At 37.3% G+C, this 27,303-nt stretch overlaps 2 protein-coding genes across 3 annotated transcripts; both read right to left on the bottom strand.

Moving 5' to 3' along the window:
• Nucleotides 1–4,442: 4,442 nt before the first annotated feature.
• Nucleotides 4,443–10,398, bottom strand: LOC125240096 (gastrula zinc finger protein XlCGF57.1-like). The gene is made up of 4 exons (XM_048147942.1): nucleotides 10,380–10,398; nucleotides 9,587–9,688; nucleotides 9,235–9,288; nucleotides 4,443–6,264 (listed from the first exon to the last, which is right to left on the bottom strand). Exons 1-4 carry the CDS (start codon nucleotides 10,396–10,398, stop codon nucleotides 4,700–4,702), a joined length of 1,740 nt encoding a protein of 579 aa, XP_048003899.1. The 3' UTR covers nucleotides 4,443–4,699.
• A 2,955-nt stretch (nucleotides 10,399–13,353) lies between these two features.
• LOC125239963 (zinc finger protein draculin-like) lies at nucleotides 13,354–18,666 on the bottom strand. Of its 2 annotated transcripts, XM_048147758.1 has the most exons (6): nucleotides 18,171–18,666; nucleotides 17,337–17,472; nucleotides 16,412–16,471; nucleotides 16,013–16,069; nucleotides 13,896–15,352; nucleotides 13,354–13,649 (listed from the first exon to the last, which is right to left on the bottom strand). In XM_048147758.1, exons 1-5 carry the CDS (start codon nucleotides 18,297–18,299, stop codon nucleotides 13,899–13,901), a joined length of 1,836 nt encoding a protein of 611 aa, XP_048003715.1. In that variant the 5' UTR covers nucleotides 18,300–18,666; the 3' UTR covers nucleotides 13,354–13,649; nucleotides 13,896–13,898. The 2 variants fall into 2 exon arrangements, with proteins under 2 accessions (XP_048003715.1, XP_048003714.1); XM_048147757.1 differs by having other exon boundaries at nucleotides 13,355–15,352.
• Between the last annotated feature and the right edge of the window lie 8,637 nt (nucleotides 18,667–27,303).

The raw sequence follows: 27,303 nt of genomic DNA, 5'->3' as shown, positions 1-27,303 counted from the left end.
ATGGCGTGATACGTCAGTGTCATCAGTCACTGTCATGATGTCATCAGGTCAACCATGTCTACACACCATCGTCACCTTATTTTTATTTTTCAGTGTTATTCGTATTTACAAATCAGTACTAAAGTTACAATACAAAACCTGTCAAATCTACATAATTATTGCATTGTAAATATAGCTTCAACAATACAGCAGCCTCTTTTGTATAATTTTATTCCATTCGGCGTCGAATCGCGGCGGCGTACAAAGACCTATCGAAATCGAACAGACAGACTCTAGTCTCTTTTCGGTGAAGGAAAACCTCGAGAGGACACCAGTCTAATTCCAATAATGCCTAGAAGTTCAGATGGTAGTTGCTTTCATAAAAACTAGTACTCACACCAAAACTTGGAATAACAATACTCAGCTAAAAAGCTGTCAAAGTGTACCTCAGGCTCATATGAGGCGTAGCACAATGCTTCTATAACAGAAACAGGATGATAGTATAGTACAATGAAAAGATGAAATGAAAAATTATTTATTCAATTCGCAAGTTTACGTATTACTGTGATTGTGTTAACGACCGGTCTGGCGCAATCGGTAGTGACCCTGCCTGCTGCGCCGCGGTTTCGGGTTCAAATCCCGGTACGGGCATTTATTTGTGTGATGAGCACAGATATTTGTTCCTGAGTCATGGATGTTTTCTATGTATATTAAGTATTTGTATATTATATATATCGTTGTCTGAGTACCCACAACACAATGCCTTCTTGAGCTTACCGTGGGTCTCAGTCAATCTGTGTAAGAATATCCTATAATATTTATTGTCTCTTTTTAGGTAAAATAATACCTGTGCTAATAATACTGCTCTTCTTACATAAAATACAAACACTTTTTATTGCATACTGTAATACAGGTGAAATCAGCAACACAATCAAAGGTAAACAACAGGTGGTCTTATCGCTGAAAGGCTATCTCTTCCAAACAACTTCAAGGTAGCGGAAATTAAAAAATAACATTGTAGGTGCCAGCAAAATCAAAGAGAGAAACTCATCACACAATACAAAAACGGACTTTTCTTTTCCATTTTATTCTAACTAAGATGTGAGGCTTGTTCTTTTTGACCCCCGACGCAAAAACGACAGGGTGTTATAAGTTTGACGTGTCTGTCTGTGGCATCGTAGCTTCCGAACGGATGAACCGATTTAGATTTAGTTTTTTTATATTTGAAAGCTGAGTGAGTCGGGAGTGTTCTTAGCCATGTTTCATGAAAATCGGTCCACTATGTCGCGGTCAGGGGAGATTTTTTTAAATTTAAATTTTATGGTTATGTTATTTACAGGTTATTCTCGAGGCTGAGGCGTAGGGTTAGAGCCGGCGTAGCTTTATTTGATGTTTTATATGCACATTGCAATATGCCTACTTGAAAAATAAATATTTCGTTTTCATTTACATGCTTTGTATTTAATGGCATGATATTTAGTTTATCCAAAAAAACGAATGATAAATAAAATACATTAAAACAAGTAAAGTTCGTTTATTATTAAAATATGTATAATGTAATGAAAAAAAAAACAACAAATCTGTAAATTTATTATTAAGCATTTGTAAGCTCTACATAATTAGTAAGGCGGCGGAATTGAAAAAAGTCGTCTAGTTTTAAAGTTGATGTGACTGGAGAGTATACTGCTGACAAGTGGTATCGTTGTGATCGGTAGACTTTACTGAGTACGAAATAATGACTTGTCGCATTCTCAGACTGTGGGGGGGTTAACTATGACGTCACAAAGATCGCGGTCCCGGGTTTCAATTTTTTGCCAATTTGTCTAGAACCCCTTATCCAATTTTGAAAAATGAGGTGTCGATTGAAAGCGTATAAAATGCTGATTAAGATTTCTTATAAGTGAAAAGTATAGTTTTGTTAGTTATTTTTTAATTAACAATAATGCAAAAAATACTTTTTTTTTACTCTCTTTTTTGATTTTTGTGACTCAAAAGGCAATGAAAACGGCCACTTAGCTAAAAAATATGTTATATAAATCATTTAGCTACATTATTAAGCTATCTGTTGCTTTTAAAATTTCTACGATCGGATAATAAATAAGCAAACTACAAGCACATACCTGTAGGCGGGGAGTACCGCTTGACACGCGTTCCCATACATTCGGCGTCTACCAAATTACACCTTGCGCAAAATTCGTTTCAAGCAGATATACCTCTAATCTTATTCATCGTAACCTATCAATATTGGTATCATTTGAAAGTACAATTAAAGTCCTTTAAGAAACAATATCAACCATTTTCTTAAAATCAATAATCGCCAGTCTACGGTGGTTACAAAGAAAAAAGCGGGGATGCAATTTGACTGGTTCCCTAGGTTTGATACCCTAGACGAGTTTAAAAGGGGAGGTAAAGGTGACATATGGGTTGTTCTCTGGCCTGAAAGCTACACAGAGGGCCAGGGGAAGAAAAACTAGGGTTTAAGTTTAGTTTTAAGTTATTTTTTCTTTTATTTGTTGATTTTATTGTGTTTAATTTTTTTGTAATTTTATCAAGAATACACGCTGGTTTCTTTTTGTGAAAATGCCCTTTTTTATGAGAAAATCGATGAATTTCATGGCATTTTCCGATAGAGACTAAAATTAACTTTCAAATAAGGCCACATAGTCATACTTTTACTTATATAATATTAAGGGTAATAGCCCCGGCGGAGTAGTGCAAGCGGGACAGCAGTGTAGCAATCCATAGACCTGACTTCACTGGTTCCTCAGTGCTGTAACGTAGTACATTTTCTTGGTCGTAATTAATATTTTTTTTTATAAATCTAAAATCGAAATTTCTTTGATTTTATTCTGTTTCAAATCCTGATCAAAAATACTTGCATCCACACATGTATGCACTTTTCTGCATAATCTGTGCACGGGTTGCCAGATAGCTAAAAATAACGCGTTGTAAGAAAATGTACTACGTTACAGTGCCACACATAGTCTTACGAGGTGCCCTGCGCGCCCTGCTCTCTAATATGTGGGTCAATACTGCTTCAACGCAAACGATTGAGATGTGTGATTTTTTTGACACTGAGTGTATTTGCAGGAGCTGCATGTACTTAACAAGTGTACCCCAACAACTATTTCATATTTATAACGCATTATTAATAATAAATATGCTCTTAATGTTATCTTGACTTCTGTCGAATAATTATGTTCTGAGAAAAGTGGCTAAAAGTAATGATTATAATTACTAAAACATTATAGGTAACTTCATTTTAGTGATTTAATGTGTATAACGACCGAAGTCTAATCGTTTTGATTTTAAGATTACTTTTTAATACCTACTGGGTCAAAAAACCGCACCTCTAAGTCGTTTGAGTTCAAACGGTATTACTTGGTATTACCCTTAATATTATATAAGTAAAAGTATGTATATGTGGCCTTATTTGAAAGTTAATTTTAGTCTCTATCGGAAAATGCCATGAAATTCATCACATTTCTCATAAAAAAGTGAATTTTCAGCAAAAGAAACCAACGTGTATCCTTGATAAAATTACAAAACAAATTAAACACAATAAAATCAACAAATAAAAGAAAAAATAACTTAAAACTAAACTTAAACCCTAGTTTTTCTCCCCTGACCCTCTGTGTAGCTTTTAGGCCAGAGAACAACCCATATGTCACCTTTACCTCCCCTTTTAAACTCGTCTAGGGTATCAAACCTAGGAAACCAGTAAAATTCCATACCCACTTTTTTCCTTTGTAACCACCGCAGACTGGCGATTATTGATTTTAAGAAAATGATTGACATTGTTTCTTAAAGTACTTTAATTGTACTTTCAAATGATACCAATATTGATAGGTTACAATGAATAAGATTAGAGGTATATCTGCTTGAAACGAATTTTGCGCGAGGTGTAATTTGGTAGACGCCGAATGTATGGGAACGCGCGTCAAGCGGTACTCCCCGCCTACAGGTATGTGCTTGTAGTTTGCTTATTTAATATCCGATCGTAGAAATTTAAAAATCAACAGATAGTTTAATAATGTAGTTAAATGATTCATATAACATATTTTTTAGCTAAGTGGCCGTTTTCATTGCTTTTTTGAGTCACAAAAATCAAAAAAGAGAGTAAAAAAAAGTATTTTTTGCATTATTGTTAATTAAAAAATAACTAACAAACCTATACTTTTCACTTATAAGAAATCTTAATCAGCATATTATACGCTTTCAATCGACACCTCATTTTTCAAAATTGGATAAGGGGTTCTAGACAAATTGGCAAAAAATTGAAACCCGGGACCGCGATCTTTGTGACGTCATAGTTAACCCCCCCACAGTCTGAGAATGTGACAAGTCATTATTTCGTACTCAGTAAAGTCTACCGATCACAACGATACCACTTGTCAGCAGTATACTCTCCAGTCACATCAACTTTTTCCGAGACCCTCTCGCCGCTCTACTAAATACATACAAATACAATATAAAAAAAAAACAATAAAATAAAATATATTTAATTTCTGATCTAATTAGAAATCCTACTGAACTATACGAGTCTGAACTTTAGTTATGTAAATTTTCATCTTATACTAAGTTTTCTTGTTTCAAGGTTATCCTCTTGCATCAAGAATTTTATAATACCACCAAAATAAGATTTCTTTTTTCATTTGACTAGCTTCTCCATGGCGAGATGTAAATCTTTCACATTTGCAAACACAAGGTATTCTTTGAATTAACTAATATTATTAAATTCCTTCAATTTTATAAATTTCGAAGGTTTCTCATTGTGAACTCGTATAAGATGCCGTTTAACTCCGTTGTGTCGAGGAAATTTCTTATAGCATATTTCGCATGCGTATGGTCTTTCACCAGTGTGTACTCGATAATGCGCTTTTAACTCTGCAAGTACTGGAAAAGCCTTTGTACAAACATCACACGCGTGTGGTCTGTTTTCTGTATGCATTCGTCGAATATGAACTGTTAAGGCAGACTTGTGCCTAAACTGCTGTCCGCATACTTCACATGCATGCTGTTTAAAGTCATCGTGCACTTTCATGTGGTCCTGTAAATATTTCTTCATTTGGAACTTTTTGTGACACGCTTCACACTCAAAAGGTCTTTCTTCATTATGTATTTCTCTGTGGTTTCTTAAAATACTTTTTGTCGAAAATCGTTTGCTGCATATTTCACACATGAATGGTTTTAGGTCTTCCATCCTTCCTTCCTCTCGAGCTTTGTCTCCCCTCTCCTTCTCGGCGTGTTTATTCATATGTTTGACTAGAGTCCCTTGTAGTGCAAACCGCTTCCCACAAATATCACAGCAAAATTGTTTGTCCATAACCTGGTTGTGTTTCACTAATAAATGACTCTTCAAGCCACACCTGTACGGGAACCTCCTTTGGCATATCTCACAGTTATAAGGCTTTTCACCTGTATGCACTCGCATATGTTGTTTTAATACATCTTTTTGTATGAAACGTTTATTACACACGTCGCACACGTATCTATAATCCCCAGAATGTATTTTTGAATGAAGTCTTAAAGCACTTTTGGATGTGTATTGCTTACTACATTCATCACATTGGAAAGGTTTCCCTCCCGTATGATCCAGTTTATGATTATCTAAGCGAGACTGCGTATTAAATCTCCTTTCGCAAATGTCACAAGTGAATGGATAATCTCCGGAGTGATGTTTTATATGTGCATTTAAACTGCTTTTTTCCGCAAATCGCTTTTTGCATATATCACAAGTGAAGTATTCTGCAAGTAGAGTTTTCGATTCCCCCGACGACTCGTTCTTATTTGATATTTCTCCCGGCTCCATGTTATTGTAATCAAATTTCAAATGAATTTTCTTATGAACGTTTAAGTTGCCCTTTTGTCTAAATTTTTTGTTGCATACATCACATTCGAATGGTTTTTCTCCTGTGTGTATCAGCTTGTGTATGACCCATTGATTTTTTTCAGTGAATCGAGTGTCGCATAGGTCGCAGGAGTATTTGAATTTCCCCATGTGGTACGCGTAGTGAGTGTTGAGATGGCTCTTTTGTGCAAATCGTTTGTCGCAAACATTGCAAGTGTATGGCTTCTCGCCTGTGTGTGAACGGCGGTGCAGTTTGAGGCGGGCGTGGTGGTGGAAGGTTTTGTGGCATGTGTCGCAGGTGTGCGCGCCACGTTTGGACCGAGGCGGCTTGGAGTCGAGGTTTGTGACGGTTGGAGCTGGTTCGGGCGACACGCTGGTGGAGGCGGTAGGAACGGGGTGGGCCGAAGGCGCTGGCGGTCCTCCGTATAAAGCAACTGAAACAATAAATATTAATATTAGGCAGTGGAATGAGGTAATTACAATTATACATACTTACTAGTAAAAAGTCTACATATTTAAAGCCACAGGTCGAACGAGATAAATTAGCATTATTTTATCTTTTTTCCAACGTTTCGGCCGTAGCACTGGCCGTGGTAGCGGAAGACTGACGTCCCAGCAAACCGAAACCGAACCGTGGCCGAAACGTTGGAAAAAAGGTAAAACAATGTTAATCAATCGCGTTCGAACTGTATGTGACTTTAAATATGTGTACTTGTGCGAGAACTTAGTGTTATTAGTAAAAAGTCTGTGAGAAAAGAGGCATGAAGCTCTTAACTCTTCTCTTTACTCACATCCTCTATAATAAACAGATTTACTGCCATGCTGACAGGTAACAAATTGACAACATTGAAATATTGTGTACTGTTCACTCTAAATAAAAATCCTGTTAAGTACCATAGTTTCTATACACATCATCATCGTATCAGCCGAAAGACGTCCACTGCTGGACATAGGCCTTCCCTAAAGATTGTCTCAATGACCTGTCCTGCGCCAGACGCATCCAGCGGACTCCTGCGATCTTCACCTGGTCATCAGTCCACCTTGTGGGGGGCTTACCCATGCTGCGCCTTCCGGTACGCGGTCGCCGCTCGTGAACCTTTCCGCCCCAACGGCTATCGGTTCTACGTGCAATGTTCTATCCACAGCAATTTACAAATGGTGGACTTAGTTAGCGGCCCATTCAGTGGTGACGACCTTTCCATGTCGGCTGCTCGTGTCCGTTTGTTAATGTACGAGGTAAGAATTTAGAATGACGGCATTTTGTGATCATCAAAGGACTTAGGCCTTCTGTACTTGTACTATTATACATTATGTGGTTGTATTGTGCACCACGTCTGGACACACCTTAGCCATAGACAAAGTACACACCTGACACGACCTCGCCATCAGCCATCTCCACTTCTGATTTTTCCAGTTTGATGTCATCTGCAGAAAAAAGATAAATTTTAACAAGCGTATATTCATATTTACATACATACAATCACGCCTGTATCCCATAAAGGGGTAGGCAGAACACATGAAACTACTAAAGCTTCAGTGCCACTCTTGGCAAATAAGGGGTTGAAAGAAAACGAAACTGTGACATTGCAGTGACAGGTTGCCAGCCTCTCGTCTACGCCACAATTTAACCCATATCCCATAGCACAGAATATATAATAGTACAAGTACAGAAGGCCCACTGCTTTGAAGTTCACGAAATGCCGCCTTTTTAAATGCCTACAAAATGATTACAAAGAAACGAGCCGCACGTGCGCAGCGTCGGACGTTAGGGTTGCCTATGGATTAAAAAATAATAATACTCAAATAAAATGTTATGTTATTATATTCAAGTCTTGGGTACTTTCTAGGTATATATACAGTATTTATATATTTTTGTTTAAGTCCCAACGTCACAAGCCTGATTGAACGTTTCCGTGGGGCATAAATGACATAGTCAATAGTAGATCTGTGTAATATTGTCCTATTTTATTCATGATGTTTATTTAACTAAGCATTATTAGCCATTCCACACGCGGATATCGCATATGAACCTTTAAAAAAACTCGCGACGTATAGTAACAATAGAAAGTGCGAACGTGCGTTCCGTGAGAATTCGAGCCACCCCTGATTAGGCCGCGAACTCGCGGCCGCCCGCATGTACTTGTAGCGCGGCTATGGAATCGCGGAGTGAGCCGCCCCTGCCCATAGTCGCCTTCTACGACACCCACGGGAAGAAAAGGGGTGGTGAAATTCTTAACCCGTCACCACACAGGCCATATTCATATTTATTATTCATAAAATTAAAAAATTTACATGTCAAAGTTAAATTATCATAATTGGGGTACAATACAATATAACATTTTAAAAATAGAAAACACTCTCAAAGAAATTCAATAATTAATTTAAAAAATAGATGTCGAACAATAAAAAAAATATAATTGCATGAAACATTAAAATGCATTATTATTATAATATTCTGAGATGTCGTAAAAAGCATTAATAGTCAGCCATTTCCTTAATTTATAATAAAATGTAGTTTCACTTATAATGTTTTTATATTATACTCAATCACACAACCTGTATATCCTGCATGTTCTGTTATCTGTCATGAAGTGATTTGATTTCATCTGGTCATGCAATTTTTAAATGTAAAATCCAAACCAAACACGAATGTCCATCCCTGATACTTACAATGTTTTTTCAGAGCTAAATTATATCCAATTCTTAATAATTATTCTATCAAGAAGTATCAGAATTTGGGACCCAAAATTAGCGTAAGTTGTTAACAAAAATTAACTCGCTGTCAGTTTTGTGTTAATTACATAAGCTTTAAGCGATAATCTACATCCAGAACGTGATAATTGTTAAATTTAGACAGGTTTTATGCTTAATTGTCGTCATAAAACTGACAGCGAGTAAATTTTTGTTAACGACTTATGCTAATTTTGGCCCCTAATTAAGAAAATGCCCTTTAGTATTATAATTTTAAGAAGGCCTGCCAGGGATTAACACAGGCGCCTATTATGAGGACTGCAGAAGACCGCGCAGAGTGGAGGGCCTTGGTGCGAAAAATAACGACCTCATGTGGTCGCGACCCTCAGCCATGAGGAACCGAGGAAGAAGAAGATTATAATTATGTTACCATCAAACTCATCTGATAGTGGACACAGAAGGAGGCATTATATCCATAAACAACTTCTTTATTAGCAATTTATTTAGTAGTAAAACTAAAAAAGTATGAATACAAATAACACACATAATTATGAATAACTCTTGCAATAATTAAAGGGTTTCTTTTAACTAAGTCATACTTATGAAAACATGAATACTTTTACATGTTAAACTTTCGTGAGACATATTCAAATAATTAGTGAATCTATGGTTGTAGTCACGTTATTATATCGCAATTATATGAATGCACTTACTAGAAATGGCATCATCGCCAGTAGCTTTCTCTAACTTAATTTTGAACTTGTCACCTGTAGCAAAAAAAAATGTTATGTTATTATTTTTAATTGTAAAGTTTAATATAAATATCAATATCATCATAGGCGAGAAAAATCAATAGGTATATGACATTTTTTACAATAGTATAGATACAATTTTTAAATATTAAATTGGATATTATAACACAGCACACATGTTCAAAGGGTTTTCGAACATCAACAATTTTATATAAAATAAATGTTGTTGCCATGACTGCACATACTTGTGGCTACAGTTCAATATAAACCTGCAGGCTTTTCAACAATGTTCACAATAGTGCATATAACTTACTTGCAGTGATGACTCCCTTGAGCCGTGCCTGCAGCTCAGTCTGGCAGCGCTGCACTTGCAGCTTGAAGTGTCGCTCGCCTCCCGCAGTCGCCCCACACACACCTCGCAGATTCCACACTCGTCATTGCCTAAACTTAACTGAAATATTCCATGAAAACTGAAACATGGTTTAAAAATGGTTCCTGAATGTGAAGCTTTCGCACATTTAGAACGAAACTGACTCAGCTAGATACAAATTTGCTCCAGCTTTATCCCGGTGCATTTAAAAGAGCGTTATTTTCTTTTTATTTTAAGAGGTTTCTATTATTTGATTAATAAAAAAGTAATTTGAAACTCTATGTAAAAAGGGGTAGAGCAAGTTGTCTTTGGAATGATATGCCACCTGCAGTATTTCCAGTCTGATACAATTTAAATGCTGGTAAGAAACACATACACCCTTACAACCCCTCTGATGTAGCAAGTATACTGCTTAATTGCTTGCTATAAAATCTCATTAAAGAACTTATGTAGTTTTTTTTACACTTTTGATAGGGTATAACACAAAATCCTACAGATATTAATATCATTTGCAAGTTTAACAGTATCCTTTAGCTGTAAACATTGGTTCTGTTGTAGAAAATGTAGAAATGATCATTTTATATTTACTTATATATTTAGACAAACAAGTGAAATAAAATTCTTACACTTATATCAAAGCAGTCTTTCAGCATATCGAAATATATTTCTGTTCTGCCAAGATGTTTATACATCGTTTTTAGCCCTTTTTCCGGAGGGCGTACCAGGCAGCAGCTACAAGAATGATACTCCTCCATTCTTATTAGATGCTTATAAACGCACTACTGTAATTGAGTGAAAGTTCCGGTGATTTAAAAGTACACGGTCCACACTGTAAAATAGACTTATGCCATTCCATTCTCAAGAAGATCCGGCATATCGATTGAAAATATTAAAATTCCAGAGTACTACTACTGCACGTACATATTTTATTGAATCCCATTGACAATTCCAGTTGACATATTGTTTTTTTTTATTGGTAAGGTTAGTGTCAGTATCAGCCAAGTTCAAAATACTAGGCCAAGTTTTTCTTCGATTTCAGAAAAAATACATTCATTTTAGTAATACATGATCTGTATATTTAGGTATATACATTTAAAGTTAAGTAATAAATGATTTCTTAAATTGCTAAATCACATTTTGTCTTAGAATATTTATGCAAAGTAATTGTTGTAAAATATTTTCTCTGTTCTATACCTGTGGTTTGTAAAAAAAGCAAGCTTATAAAATAAAATTTCAATAAACTTGTTTGTTACTGGAAAAAAGCGGCAAATTTAAAAATTGCCGGCAAGCCAGGTTCCTTGAGTTCGTTCTTTGGCTTTATTTCGTATGTTTCTGAATTCTAATGACTCTTAAAATATTTTTTCTACTCCCGAAGTCCCGAACTGTAATTCGTCATTTACAGGCTCGTGCATAGATCTTTAAAACCCTACATAAAAGTCTATTCCCCAAAGCCAGCGTCCGCCGGCTTTCCGCGCAGTATCGAAAAAACTGAAAACGCATTGTTTGGCTCTGTAACCATGGCAACGCATTGTTATAACGATACTGCGCGCGTGCGCGGGAAGGCTTTGGGCAGCTGAGCTGCACACCTTTGCGTCAAAATACAGGAAAAAGTGTGAATTTCAGAAAAGTTATTCAAGAAAACTATTAAAAACTGAGTGCATGGTCGTAGAAAAAGTATTGTATGCAACGGTGTTTAACTGAGTCAAAAAATACTCGTGGCGTCTTAATAACAATTTTCGGCTTCGCCTCAAATTGTTACCCACGGCACTCGTCTTTTTTGACCTCCTTTAAACGCCTGTTGCATAAAATACTATACTATATAAGTATATTGCATAAACTTGCATGAAGTATTTTGTTTACAATTAATGCACGGAATGTTGTTTCAAATTGTATTGGTTGAGACCTACTTCATTAAAAAATGTTATGTATATCCGTCAGACAAACCATTGCGTAACTAAAATCTGAAAATATGTTTATCTTTTTTATAGGCCCGGGACTTCCGTAGTACTAACTGAACACAATCGCTGTTTCCTTCTAACCATTTTGGTCGCTTTTTAGGGTTCCGTATAACTAGTTTAGCGCATGTCTGTCTGTCCGTCCGTCCGTCCGCGGATAATCTCAGTAACCGTAAGCACTAGACAGCTGAAATTTGGTACCAATATGTATATCAATCACGCCAACAAAGTGCAAAAATAAAAAATGGAAAAAAATGTTTTATTAGGGTACCCCCTACTTACATGTAAAGTGGGGGCTGATATTTTTTTTCATTCCAACCCCAACGTGTGATATATTGTTGGATAGGTATTTAAAAATGAATAAGGGTTTACTAAGATCGTTTTTTGATAATATTAATATTTTCGGAAATAATCGCTCCTAAAGGAAAAAAAGTGCGTCCCCCCCTAACTTTTGAACCATATGTTTAAAAAATATGAAAAAAATCACAAAAGTAGAACTTTATAAAGACTTTCTAGGAAAATTGTTTTGAACTTGATAGGTTCAGTAGTTTTTGAGAAAAATACGAAAAACTACGGAACCCTACACTGAGCGTGGCCCGACACGCTCTTGGCCGGTTTTTTATACATACTTACATGTGCCCGGGACTTCGCCTATACAAAGATACTAACTGAACACAATCGCTGTTTCCTTCTAATTACCATTTTGGTCGCTTTTTACTCTATACAAAAACGACTAATGTAGGTATGTATTTGAATGAGGTTAAATTGACAGCGTCCGCCATAGGTTTAGCGCTATGGGCATTCTCTGCACTGCAAGCAGGGGCGGCCCACTCCGCGATTCTATCGCCGCGCTACAAGTACATGCCGGTGGCTGCGAGTTCGCGGCTATTCACTGGTGACCTTCGCGCGGCGCAATAGAATTCAATGTCGGCTGCTCGCGTGCGGTCTCTTTGTTAATGTATTTATGTAATAATTTAGAACGACGTCATTTTGTGTACATCAAAGGAGTGAGCCTTCTGTACTTGTAGTATGTGCTGCAAGTCGAGTCTATTCTATTACATTTTATTGAAAGTTGTGTACCTATACAGCTTTAAATTAAAACAACAGAACAGCAAATAACAAGGCAAATAAAAAAGCTTTTATTTATTTTCATATTCTTTATGACTTCCAAATGAACAATCAAAGTTACAGTGTAACAAGAGTATCTATAACAGTTATAAGGTCAGTGCGGGCAAGACCGGCATAGTTTATTTGAAATAGAGTTTTAGCGGATAAAACTAGATAATTACTCTCTTTCCGGGTAGATGATCATCCCCACACTGACCTTATTAATTTATTCGATAAAAGGTAGTTACATTGAATGACAGGGTGGCTAGCCGAATGGCACAATCGCTCACGAAACGCTCACGAAACGAAGCGCTAGTAGATATCTATCTCTATCGCGCTTGCGTATTGGCGCGACAGAGCTAGCGGCGTATCGCTTTCGTTTGGCGTCGGAGAAATGCCATTCGGCTACGGGGCCTGATGTACATTATACAAATATTAACATGATATCGCTATATAATTGACGACCGGTCTGGCGCAGTCGGTAGTGACCCTGACTGCTGCGCCGCGGTCCCGGGTTCGAATCCCGGTAAGGGCATTTATTTGTGTGATGAGCACAGATATTTGTTCCTGAGTCATGGATGTTTTCTATGTGTATAAGTATTTACATATTATATATATTATATCGTTGTCTGAATACCCACAACACAAGCCTTCTTGAGCTTACCGTGGGCCTCATTCAATCTGTGTAGAATGTCCTATAATATTTATTTTATAATTCATAATATTCTTAATACAAAATCTGATGTTAATACACACATTACAAATGGAAATTTTGGTTGAAGCGATGTAATTATTTACATAAAATACTTTTTTAATACAATAATGTACAGAGTAATATCTCAAACAAATACGAAGTCTTAAAATATACCTACTACAACTTGTCTACTAACATCACATACCTCACACTCATTTTTGGCAAATTATCCATTTGATGGCATACTTAGCTGGAAAAAAGCGCTTTATTAGATACTTAAGCATTAATTTATACATCTTAATTTAAAGAAACCATATCATGGAAAATCAATACCAATGTCTACAATTATAAGCCAGATCAGTACCTGTATTTTTTCTTCTATTAATGTCTATCACTTGTTTTGTAAATAAATAAAATAAAATAATAAGTCTAAAATGTAGGATATTCTCAATATCATAAATACTTCCTTTTTTATCTTTATAAAGAAGTAACTTACAGTTTAGTCGTATTTATTCAGTTCTTTTAATTTAACAAATTTTGTAGGTTTATCGTGGTGGACATTTATAAGGTGCTTCTTAATCCCACTGAGGCGCTGAAATTTCTTACAGCATATTTCACAAGCATACGGTTTTTCCCCAGTGTGGACTCTGTAATGAATTTTTAGTTCAGCAAGAACTGCAAAAGCTTTTTTACAAACATCGCAAACATGTGGTCTGTTTTCGGAGTGCATTCGTCGAATATGAACTTTCAAGGCTGACTTGTGTCTGAATGGCTGCCCGCACACTTCACAAGAGTGTTTTTTCTCCTCGTGCACCTTCACATGGTCCTGTAAATTCCTTTTTGTTTGGTATTTTTTATGACACACTTCACACTCGAATGGTCTGTCTTCATTATGAATTTCTCTATGGTATTTAAGTATACTTATTGTCGAAAATTGTTTGCTACATATTTCGCACATAAATGCAAGTTCTTTCTTTTTATCTCCTGTTTCCTTCTCAGTGTGTTTTTTCATATGTTTTTCTAAAGTTCCTTGTAATGCAAAACGTTTCCCACATGTATCACAACTAAACTGTTTGTCTATAACTTGATTGTGTTTCTCTAATAAATGTTTCTGTAAGCAATGTCTAGAACGAAACTTGGTTTCACATGTTGCACAGGTATAAGGCTTTTCTCCCGTGTGTACGCGCATATGTATGTTCAAATTCTGCTTTACTATGAATTGTTTATTACACAAGTGACATGCGTGCTTATAACCCTCTGTGTGAGCTAACGAATGAGTATTCAAAGCGCTTTTGGTTCTGTAACTTTTATCGCATTTATCACACTTAAAAGGTTTCCCTCCCGAGTGATCAAATTTATGTGTATTCAAGGCGAACTGTGTATTAAACTTCCTTTGACAAATATCGCATGCGAATGGATAGTCTCCAGAATGGTGTTTTGAATGAGTCTCTAAGTAACTTTTATCCTTAAATTGCTTTTTGCATATATCACACGAAAAATATTTTGTAGTTTCTTGATCTTCCGATTCATCTGACGACTCTTTCTTGCATGCAGTTATTTCTCCTGGCTCTACACGATTCGGGTCATATTTTAAATGACTATTTTTATGTATTTTTAAGTTGCCCTTTTGTCTAAATTTTTTGTTGCATACGTCACATTCGTACGGTTTTTCGCCAGTGTGTATTCGCATATGAGTAGCATATTCATATTTTTGTACGAATCCCCGTTTGCATAATTCGCAGGAGAATTTGAATTTTCCCATGTGGTACGCGTAATGAGTATTTAAGTGGCCTTTCTGTACAAATCTTTTGTCGCATATGTTGCACGCGTAAGGTTTCTCTCTAGTGTGGCGGCGGCGCCTGGTGACGTTTGGAGATGATGCGGCCGAGATTTTGTGGGACGCGGTAGAAGCACGAGTTGCGCGCGCTGGCAATTTTTCTTCTTCTGATGTATCTGGAACAAAAAAAAATAGGAAGTGGAATGTGCGCTCATAACATTTTGGTTTAGTTTTGCTGATAGACAATACAACACAAATAAATGCTCTTCGAACCCGGGACCGCGGCGCAGCAGGCGGGGTCACTTGCACACCTCGATAAAACACAAAACAAAGGTAAACAACAGGCGGTCTTATCGCTGAAAGCGATTTCTTCCAGACAACCAAAAAATAAATAGATTAGAAACATGACTCAATGAATGGTCGGGATGTAAAGGAGTTTAAAACATCTTTAGTAGGTACAAGTATTGAAAAAGAGGAAGCCTTACAATATGTATAAATGATTTTTCATAAATTTATCTACAATTTTGTAATAGGATGGTTTTTACATATTTCGAAATCACATTAAAATGATCTATACAAAATTATATTAACCTGAGTTACCAGAAACAAGTAAGTAAGAACAACACATATCGAATCTGCTTCAGACGGCTTCTAAACGGAAAATATTTTTACTGCAATATTTGTCCGGCAACTATTTCAGACTTTTTCTAACGTGTGAGTAAGAGAGGGACGCCAATTGTTGCCGGCGACATATTGTAATCCCAATATGGGCTTGTTAGCCCTTTCATTCTAGTTCATCGAAAAATATTTCGAAAATTCTAAGGATTATTACATACCTGATGTGATTTTGCTATCAGCCATCTCCGCTTCTGATTTCTCCTGCTTGATTCCACCTACCGAAAACACAACTTAGTTGGTGGTTGTACAAACACATAGGCAAAAGTTATAACTCAAGATTAGGTAAATACTTTCTGACTGTTCCTGTTTCTAACTGAAAGTCACAAACTTAGTATTTTGGGAATATTAACGTACGGCTAGTCAGTCCCGAGATTTCCATTCTAAAAATATGTACAAAATGTGTATGTCTATTGAAAAATATGTGCAAAATGTTTTATATCAATACTCTTTATGGGGCTCGAAAATTTCCATTCCTGCAAAGAAATTCTCTCTTGTTCCTTGTGAAGTTTTCCTGTAATATGTTAGAAGTTAGGATACTTACGCTATAGAATACTTACGCGAAGTGGTGTCATCTCCTGTAGGTGTCTCTAACTTAATTTTGACATTGTCATCCGCAGCTAAAACAAAAAGTTGTATTATTATATCGATGTGTGTGTACTGTGTGTTCATAGTTTCCAAAAGGTTTGGACAGCTTGTATCATGTTTCAACAATTAAAAAGAGGATAGGTAAGTAGGTATACAAATATAACATTTTGCCAATGTATTTATTTATTCGTATGATGTATTCATCATTTCAAAATATGTACATGTATGTACATTCAGGGTCCGAAGCCACGAGGTATTAATTTAAACAGGTCTTCGGGAGGGCCTGGGAAAACATGCAAAGGGCAGCACGCTGTATAATGTGCTCAATGGTTCCAACCATCTGTGCCAAATTAGTATTATTAAAAATTCTTGAAGTAGCCAAATATTATGAATCATTTTATGCTCTTTATATGATTACAGCAAATTATTAGTCAGTCCCCATTTAAAATAAAATACGAAAATATACTGGTATTCGTGTATGCAGTAAATCCTATTTTACAAACCAAGCTTGTGGTCAAATGGACAGGAAAGTGATTTACGTTTTTGAGACTTTGACCAACTACAAAAAAAGGAGGAGGTTCTTAATTCAACTGAATCTTCTTTTAAAGCATGCAGCTAATCTGTGGCTTCCAGAGTTTGATTTGAAAAGTCTACAGGACTGCATGGGATTTATTGCTTTGAAAGTTAGTTTGATAACTAGACTTTGGCTAAGATAAATTTGCAACAATTTTGATTGCCTAGCCTCTGTAAGGGTTAAGTAAACATCATGATTTCATGGATGATTGATCTCGGATGCTGTCAAAATCTTTAACAACTTAGACAAACTCTATTTATTGCTCAGAGTCTAAAAGTGGACTTAAAGTTAAACACTTAAGTTTAGTGAATCATATAGCTTACTGGATGGGACTCCTCCCTCGAGTCTTGCATGTAGGACATCTTGCACACGCTGCACTTGCATCTTGAAGTCGCTCGCGTCCCGCAGCCGCCCCACACACACCTCGCAGATACCACACTCCTGATTTCCGAAGCTTAGCTGGAACACAAAATAATAGTCATGTTTTAGTAGGATATAAAGCTGTTGTTTAAACCACTCAATATTGAAACCCAAGCAAGCAAGGTAAGTGGTTCAAAAAGTGGAATCTTAGGCATTGCAATTATTTGGGTCACAAGGATTACTTGCCACCAAAATGAAAAATGTTTTTTTTTTTTTTTCACACCAATGGAAGGAAAATCCATACTAATATTATAAATGGGAAAGTGTGTGTTTGTTTGTCCGTCTTTCACGGCAAAACGGAGCGTCGAATTGACGTGATTTTTTAGATGGAGATAGTTGAAGGGATGGATGGTGACATAGGCTACTTTTTGTCTCATTCTAACGCGAGCGAAACCGCGGGCAAAAGCTAGTACTAAATGGAATCAAGTGAATGAGGATGAAATGCAACCTTCTCATTGATTTACAAACAATCAAGATTGTGTTTGTTACTGTTGTGAAAAAAAAAATCATTAGAACATTGCAACTGCCAAGCAAACTACAATATACCAAACATGTTGTTAACCTTTGGAGTGTCGGCCAGTCAACTCCTGGTCGATTATGTTAATCAAATTTCAAATTTGATTAATTAGAATAAAATCAAAAATCTGTCTGGCACTCGAGGAGTTAATGAAGACTTCATATCGTATTGCCAAAAAAATTTACAAAATATTAGAAGAAGGTAAAAGTTTTATACTTACATTTAAATTAAAACATTCTGTGAGCATATCATAATATATTTCTGTTTTGCCGAGATGATTGTAGAGAGTTTTGAGCCCTTTGTCTGGAGGGCGTACCAGGCAACAGCTGCACGAGTAATAGCTCTCCATGGTCTTATTAGCTGCGATTGAGCGAATGTCCAATTTAGAAATATCAATGTTTTGTGTGTATTGTCTTTGTTACACCACTTTCAAAATTGATAATAAGATTACATTGATACTTGCGAACTGTGAGAGTTAGTGCCAAATTATCACATCAAAAGAATAAAAAGACTCGGAAATTTCACTAAGATATTTTTCGTCTGTCCATTCCAGCATAAGTTTGTCCACGCTTCACGGGCAGAATCCAGTAAGAAAGCCAGCTGTGCTAGGCATCTCTAAACGTAAGTTTACTTTGATTTTGTTTAGAGGCGTTAACCGTAGATGTTATTGAACGCCATTCACGCCATCATCGACTTTATCGAAAGAAAATCCATCATCACATCACATCACAACATTCACAACTCCATGAAAAGTTCATTGACTTGACCATGGACAATAGTAATTGACATTTTGCGTTTTTTTTTTATCGCAATATTTATTGCAGTGTTCAAGTCACGCCAAAGAATATAATACAGTCACGTCAAGTTTATGAAATAACATTTCATATTCGCTATTAGCTAAAATATAATTTCTACATAATATTTACGACTTATTTTATCCTAATTAAGAGTTTTGTCGTATCAATAATTTATTAATAAATTGATTGTACTAACAATCTTGGCGTAATGTTTTGAACTTGGCCTAGGAAGCGCAGCACTAAAAAAAACAAAATGTCAATTCATATTGTCAGTGGTCGGTGAGGAGAATATGTTGATGTTGGCGTATGGCGTCCAGGCGTTCGATAACGTGGGCGATGAAAGCCTATTAACTTATTGTTAATGTTATATACATTTTTAATGATTGAAACCTGCATCTTGCCCGTCTTGGAATTGAAACAAACCCTGGAGCCGATTGAAAAAACTGTTTTCCGTTAAATATCCGTGTGTCTTTTCACTGTGTTTTTAGTTCAGTAAACTATCAGCCTTGCTAGCTTCTACGGGTAAGAAATCAATAGTATAATATCAGATAAGGCTCTCTCTGTCATTGAGTCTCCAATGTAGCCTGTCTACAATACAACTATCCAATAGCAAAATCGACAATTTGAACGAAATGTAGATCTGCATGTTGCCCTGCATATAAATTCCATAAATATGAATTGCACTGTTGGATTATAATTACATTTATCATTAAGTGTCTTAAATTTCATCATAAATAGTGGGGATAAATTGTCCATCATATATAAGTTTTGTGTGATAATTTAAACAAATTTCAAACTAAAAGCAAATTGTTGTAATCACATTTTGTAACTTTGTATTATAAAGGGCTGACATGATGATGATGATGATGATGATGAAGTTCTATTATTCTTTATAGATTCTCTGGCCAACCTACTGAACGCCATCTATTGCTGAACTTCCAAACAACTACACTTAACTGGAAGAGATCCCTATTAGGCATAAGTTCATCTTTGTACTTCTTTCTTTTATATTTGATGTTTGTAAATCCAATCTACTGTTGCTGGTGCAGTAAAGAGTTTACTTACTTAACCTAAACCCAGTCATTATTATTATTATTAGCTTTTGTACTCACACATCCTATATAAATTTATGTTGTTATATTTTTTTTATTATTGTATATTGATGTGTGATCCCGTGAGGGTAACAGCCTCCTCCAGCTTCTTCCATTTGATTTTGTTTTCTGAAATATGCTCCCAATTATTTCTTGCGGTTTCTATGATGTCATCATTCCATCTTTTTCTTTGTTTCCCTCTGTTTCTGTTCCCAAGAGGTCCTTTGGTTGCTAGAACAGTCCACCTAATATCTTGGTTTAAAAGGCTTCTCTCCATCCCAGTCTTATCCAACCTTGATATTAGCAAGATAAAGGCTTGATGAGGCAGTGACATAATATTAATCCACAGCTAATAGCACCATGGAGAGCTATTACTCATGCAGCTGTTGCCTGGTGCGCCCTCCAGACAAAGGGCTCAAGACTCTCTACAATCATCTCGGCAAAACAGAAATATATTATGATATGCTGCAAGAATGCTTTGGTTTAAATGTAAGTATAAAAAACTAATAATACCAGAGGCACCAGAGGCAGAGGTAGACCAAAGATGAGAGATGGCGGAAAAACCTGGACTCATTTTGTGGCGGCAGGGGAGAGCATGCACAGAGCCGTGACGAGTGGTGGAAAACAGGGGAGGCCTTTGCCCAGCAGTGGGACACATTATAGGCTATTTAAAAAGAAATTACCTACTATTACCTATAATTCAGTGATATCTTGGCTTCTGACAAACTCTTTGGCAACATATTCTATAGACACATAGTAAACAACATGTATGAAAGAAAAACAAAAGGTTTTTAGGGCATTTTCAGAATTTGGGACCCCCAATTAGTGTTACTTGCTAACAAAAATAAACTCACTGTCAGTTTTGTGACGATAATTAAGCAAGCAAAGTAAATTTCTAGACAGATTTTATGCTTAATTGTCGTCACAAAACTGACAGCGAGTAAATTTTTGTTAACAACTTACGTTAATTGGGGGGACCCAAATTCTGCCATTTAGTCTGCAAAGCATGTCATTTATTCTTATAGTAAAATAAAAACACGCAAAAATATTTGGAGAAAATATGATTTTGGCCACTTCCAGGCTGCGAAACAGGCTAGTTATAAGCCTAAAAGGCCCATCCATACATTTCAGGGGTACGCTTATTTCTATGGACTTTGTCCCGGTATTATATGGTCCTTGCTTATGCGTTAAGTTTGTGTATACTCGTACATGTTTTTGGCACTTTGTTTGCAACTATATTTAATACCTTGACTGTACAGTCAACCAATTGGAACCCTAGGCCACTATAGAACTATGTCATAGTGACGGTATAAATCGATTGTAAGAAATCTCTTACTGCTTGTCATTTTGACATGGTTGTAGAGTGGCCTAGGGTTCCAATTGGTTGACTGTACAAGTGGCTGTGTATGAATTTATGTAATCACTCAGTCACAGGAACTGTTTTTTAGGGTTCCGTAGTCAACTAGGAACCCTTATAGTTTCGCCATGTCTGTCTGTCCGTCCGTCCGTCCGTCCGCGGATAATCTCAGTAACCGTTAGCACTAGAAAGCTGTAATTTGGTACCAATATGTATTATATCAATCACGCCAACAAAGTGCAAAAATAAAAAATGGAAAAAAATGTTTTATTAGGGTACCCCCCCTACATGTAAAGTGGGGGCTGATTTTTTTTTTCATTCCAACCCCAACGCACACTCTTGGCCGGTTTTTTTTTCTTAGCCTATTGGAGTGTCCCACTGCTGGGCAAAGGCCTCTCCCCTGGCTCTCCATAATTCCCAATTCTCCGTTACTTCCGGCCAGTTGTTTAGTTAGACAGTCGTCAAGGTCGTCCCGCCATCTTGCCTGGGCCTACCCGGATCACGCTTCTTCGTCGGCATCCACTTGGTGGCTATGTTTTAAACATTAAAATTTACACCAAGTAAAGAACATGTATATTGTGTTTTAGCTAAGCTTCGGCAATGAGGAGTGTGGGATCTGCGAGGTGTGTGTGGGGCGGCTGCGAGACGCGAGCGACTTCAAGATGCAGTGCAGCGCGTGCAGGGAGTGCTGCATGCAAGGCTCAAGGGAGAACTGCCTGCCAGTAAGCTTTATGATTCACTAAACTTAAGTGTTTAATTTTTAAGTCCAGCTTTAGACTCTGAACAATAAATAGAGTCTGTCTAAGTTGTTAAGGATTTTGACAGCATCGGAGATCAATCATCAATGAAATCATGATGTTTACTTAACCCTTACAGAGGCTAGGCAATCAAAATCGCTGCAAACTTATCTTAAGGGAGCACTGCTTGCCAGTAAGCTATAAGAGATAAGACATAGACCAGTGGTGGGCTAAGTACGGCCCGCAGGCCCTGTCCGGTCCGCGAAGTGATTGTATCCAGCGCGCCAGCGGTCCTTCAAAATAGTGTGTGTGATGTTATGATATAGCCAGATTTGCCAGCATTGTAGTAACAAAGCATTTTTGGTGTAAAAATATGGCCCGCCTCTAAAATTCCTTTTATATTTTGACTTTTAGTGCTTAGTTGGTACCTTTTTTTGATAGGGTTCGCCCAGACCAAGCTACTTTTTGCAGTGACATTGGCATGCACAGAAGTTTCTTCTGTATAGGCCCTAATAATGTTTTAGAAATACAGTTGAAGACAATACAATTTGATATGACGTAAAAGTTAAACAGATTGGTTGACGCTGGATTAAATATAACATTTAAATAGAAATTTAATAATAATAACTACTTGTAAAAATACTAGTTTTTGCCCGCGGTTTCGCTCGCGTCAAATTCGAAAATTGCGAAATGCTTCATACAAAAGTCTATTTTATGAAAGTGGGGAGTTAGGAAGACACAAAAAGTAGCCTATGTCACTATCCATCCCTTCCACTATCTCAGTTAAAAATTCACGTCAATTCGACGCTCCGTTTTGCCGTGAAAGACGGACAAACAAACAGACACACACACTTTCCTATTTATAATATAGTATGGATACGAGTAATCTTTGCGCCGCCTGCGTGGCAGCCGAAACAGCCTTCTGGCCGTCTTAGCTGATCGCTGGGATAGACAGCTCCTCATGAACACTGGACTAGAATGCACTCGGTCGGTGTCGGTGCACTAGTACTGAGTGTGTTACCTTACCAAGGCACTCAGCTTTTTGTCCGGTACCTACATATGTTAAGATAAACTTAATTAGAATAAGTTTTAAAGTATATTCCTCACTGTATGGACTTAGTCGGAAATAAAGATTTTTTTTAATACAGCTTACAAAGATACAATAAATAAACAAAATAAACATTTTCTTCAGATGCTGGTGACAAAATCAAAATCAAGCTAGAGAAACCAACTGGACATGACGCCATTTCTCGTAAGTATCCTATATTTCAATTAACTTTAATATACAGTGTGTTACATACGAGTTAATAAAAAAAAAGCCATTTATTCATCAATTGTTTTACATCCCCTTTCTTCCCGTGAGTGTCGGGTAGAGGCGACTATTCCTTATATGGGTTAAATTGTGGCGTAGGCGAGAGGCTGGCAACCTGTCACTGCAATGTCACAGTTTCATTTTCTTTCAACCCCTTATTTGCCAAGAGTGGCACTGAAACTTTAGTAGTTTCATATGTTCTGCCTACCCCTATATGGGATACAGGCGTGATTGTATGTTGTTGTTGTTTTACATGTATATTCTTGAACCCCTCGTTGGGTGAAGGCCTCCTCCATCTCTTTCCAAGTGTCCCTATCTAGGGCTAGCGTCATCCACTGTTTCCCTGCGGCCTGGGTTACATCGTCAGCCCACTCTGTTTGGTCGACCTTCGCGCCGCTCTCCTGGTGGACCTTTCCATTTTGTTGCCTCAATGGTCCATCTTCGGCCAGAGTAGCGCGATAAGTGCCCAGCCCAACGGCATTTCAAGGTTAGAGCGTGTGTGAGAGCGTCAACTACTTTTTCCCCTCACTAGCTCGGAAACACGTGTATTGTCCTTTAATACCAGCGGGTAAAAACGCATTTTATCCACTAGTGGGTAAAGTAATTTGACCTTGAATAAAGTCAAATTAACTGCTTTTAAATTGATAAAAGTAGGTGAATCTAGTAATAAAGATGATTTACCACCTGTGGAACTACTGGAAGCAGTGATAAACGCATTTTTGCGTTGTAGTTTCCTCGCTATAGTGAGGGGAAAAGTTTTGTGTTACACTCGGGTGCAAATGTATTTTACTTCTCGTGTGTTAAAAAACTCGCAAGTTCAGGATTCTATTCTCGAACCACTCGCTTCGCTCGTGGTTCAACTATAGAATCCTTTCACTTGCTCGTTTTCCAATTCCACACTCGGCGTTAAAATACAACTTTGCCCCCTTGTATAACAAATAACTATTATCTTCTGTCTAATTTTCTGTATTTTCGATCTTTAAGATACTTCTTTACATACGTTATACGGTTTAATATACATGCCTAACTCTGAGTGGACTTGTCTAGTCTAGTGTTTATAACTATGTTGTTTGTCGGCAGGCGGGATCAAGCAGGAGCGGCCCGAAGCGGAGGCTGATAGCAATATCATTGCAGGTGAATATTCTACAAATAAAATATAAATTAATAAATATAGGGGGACAACCTTAGGCCCCAAACTAAGCAAAGCTTGTACTAAGGATACTAGGCCACAATGTACTTACTTATATAGATAAATACATACTTATATACATAGAAAACATCCATGACTCAGGAACCAATATCTGTGCTCATCACTCAAATAAATGCCCTTACCGGGATTCGAACCCGGGACCGCGGCTTAGCAGGCGTAATAGACCGGTCGTCAAGAAAGTTACTTATATCTTTACGAACGGGAGTAACTACTATAGAAGTGAGATTAGAGCTCAAGAACCGGCCAAGTGCAAGTCGGACTCGCACACAGAGGGTACAAAGTTTAAAAAGCTAATTCATATTAATTTTTTAACCCCCGACGCAAAAACGACGGGGTGTTATAAGTTTGTCTGTGTGTGTGTCTGTCTGTCTCCGATTTTGACGTGCGTTTCGTATATTGTGCATGTAGTAAGGACAATTATATGATATTAATTTTGTGTTATATTGCCATACAAAAACTTAAAAAAATATATATTTTACTGTTTCAGTTACATTAGAAAAAAAATTGCCAGAGCAAAAGGTTGCTCGACCCGTTCCTACTGCGTCCCGGAGCGTCGCGTCAGCTCCAACGGTTGCCAGGCGCCGCCGCTGCGATACTGGAGACAAACCTTTCGCATGCGATATGTGCGACAAAAGATTCGGACACAAGAGCCACTTAAATGTTCATTACGCAAACCATTTAGGACAATTCAAATTTTCATGCGAATTATGCAAAAGGGGATTCGTCCACAAACATCAGTATCTTACTCATATGCGGACACACACTGGTGAGAAACCTTACGAATGTGACGTATGCAACAAAAAATTTAGACAAAAGGGAAGCTTGAACGTACATAAGAATAATCATTTGAAATATGACCCGAATCGCGTAGAACCAGGAGAAATAACTACATGCAAGAGAGAATCGTCAGATGAATCAGAAGATCAAGGAAAATATTTTACGTGTGATATATGTAAAAAGCAATTTGCCAGTAAACACTATTTAGAGGCTCATACAAAACACCACTCTGGAGATTACCCGTTCTCTTGCGACGTTTGTAGAAGGAGGTTTAATACTCAGTTTGCCTTGAATACTCATAAGTTTGACCACTCGGGAGGTAGGCCTTATAAGTGTGACAAATGCAGTAAAAGTTACAGAACAAAAACCGGTTTAAGAATCCATATGTTGGGCCACACAGAGGGCCCTAAGCACGCATGTAACGTGTGTAATAAACGGTTCATAGTAAAGCAGAATTTAAATTTACATATTATGCGCGCGCACACGGGAGAGATGCCTTACACCTGCGCAACATGTGAAACGAAGTTCCGCTCTAGACATCGCCTACAGAAACATTTACTAGAGAAACACAATCAAGTTATGGACAAACAGTTCAGTTGTGATACGTGTGGGAAACGATTCGCACTTCAGGGGACTTTAGTGAAGCATATGAACAAACACAATGAAAAGGACACGGGGAAAAAGTATTCATGTGTGAAATATGCAGCAGACGATTTTCTACAATAGGTATTTTAAGAGCTCACAGAAGAACACATAATGAAGAGAAACCTTTCGAGTGCGCAGTGTGTCATAAAAAATTCCGAACGAAGATGAATTTACAGGATCACATGCAGGTTCATGAAGAAAAGAAACACTCCTGTGAAGTATGCGGTCAGCCGTTCAGACACAAGTCAGCCTTGATAGTTCACATTCGAAGGATACACACAGGAAACAGACCACATGTTTGCGATATTTGCAAAAAGTCATTTGTTGTTCTTGCTCAACTAAAAGATCATCACCGGGTACACACAGGGGAACAACCATATGCTTGCGAAATATGTTATAAGAAGTTTTCGTGGCAAAACGGAGTTAAGAGACATCTCAGACAAGTCCATAATGAGAAACCTACGAGATTTGTAAAATTGACAGATTTAAGTCAGAACCAACTCTAAGGGCCGGTTGCACCAAACCGTCTGTCACCGTTAAAGCGTTCGTTAAATTTTATTGTATGGGAAATTCCATAGACGTCTGCTGCTTGACGATGATGTGTCTGTCAAATGTGGTTGATACAACTGGCCCTAAGGCTACCATGTGGCGTGAGTAAACATTCACGCTAACTCGTATAATGTAAAATCACCAATTAAAGCCACCTATAAGGAAAACAAGGTAATTGCGAATTTCCTGGTGAAATATTGTACATGTATAGTATATTACCTATAATGTATAGTTGGTGTATAATATTGATTTCAAATGATTCGAATACTACTATTGTTCCTACGTGAAAATCAAATAAAAGTTAAATTATGAAACTGTAGGGTTGTGTTTTTTTTATCTTCCTATTTTTAAATTTAAAACCTAACCTACGGTGCTCAAACGTGGTCACTCACCGAGGCGCAAAAGACCAAATTTTGCCAAAGAGCTTAAAACGGATTGACCGAATCCGCAACTCCACGCTGCGCTCAAAAACACGCATTACAGATGTTGGGGTTAAGACCGCCAATTGGGACTGGGCATTTCTGGGCTAAAATTGAAGACGGGCGGGGATTACCCAGGCGGAGATGGCGGGACGACCTGGACGTGTAATTCGCTTTTAACCGGGACGAGTGGAAATCAGGGGGAGGCCTTTGCCCAGCAGTGGGACACAATATAGGCTTTAAATAATAATAACAAATAATTTTTAAATGTCCAATTTATTTCTACAAATTGAGATTACTGTCGAGTAAAATTTTTTTTCAGATTGCACTGCCAACTCTAATTTAAATATTTACAACCACAAATTTAGACAATTTGACCATCTTTTACCTGCTGCGTGATACCGAGTAATGTCTGACCAGAAATATATGACGCGCCATGTTGCGGAATTTCACTAGAAC

This window comes from Leguminivora glycinivorella, chromosome 26 (assembly GCF_023078275.1).
Source record: "Leguminivora glycinivorella isolate SPB_JAAS2020 chromosome 26, LegGlyc_1.1, whole genome shotgun sequence".
NCBI classification, from domain to species: Eukaryota; Metazoa; Arthropoda; class Insecta; order Lepidoptera; family Tortricidae; genus Leguminivora; species Leguminivora glycinivorella.
Note: the sequence above shows the minus strand (reverse complement) of the source record. Positions and strands in the feature narration are given on the sequence as shown.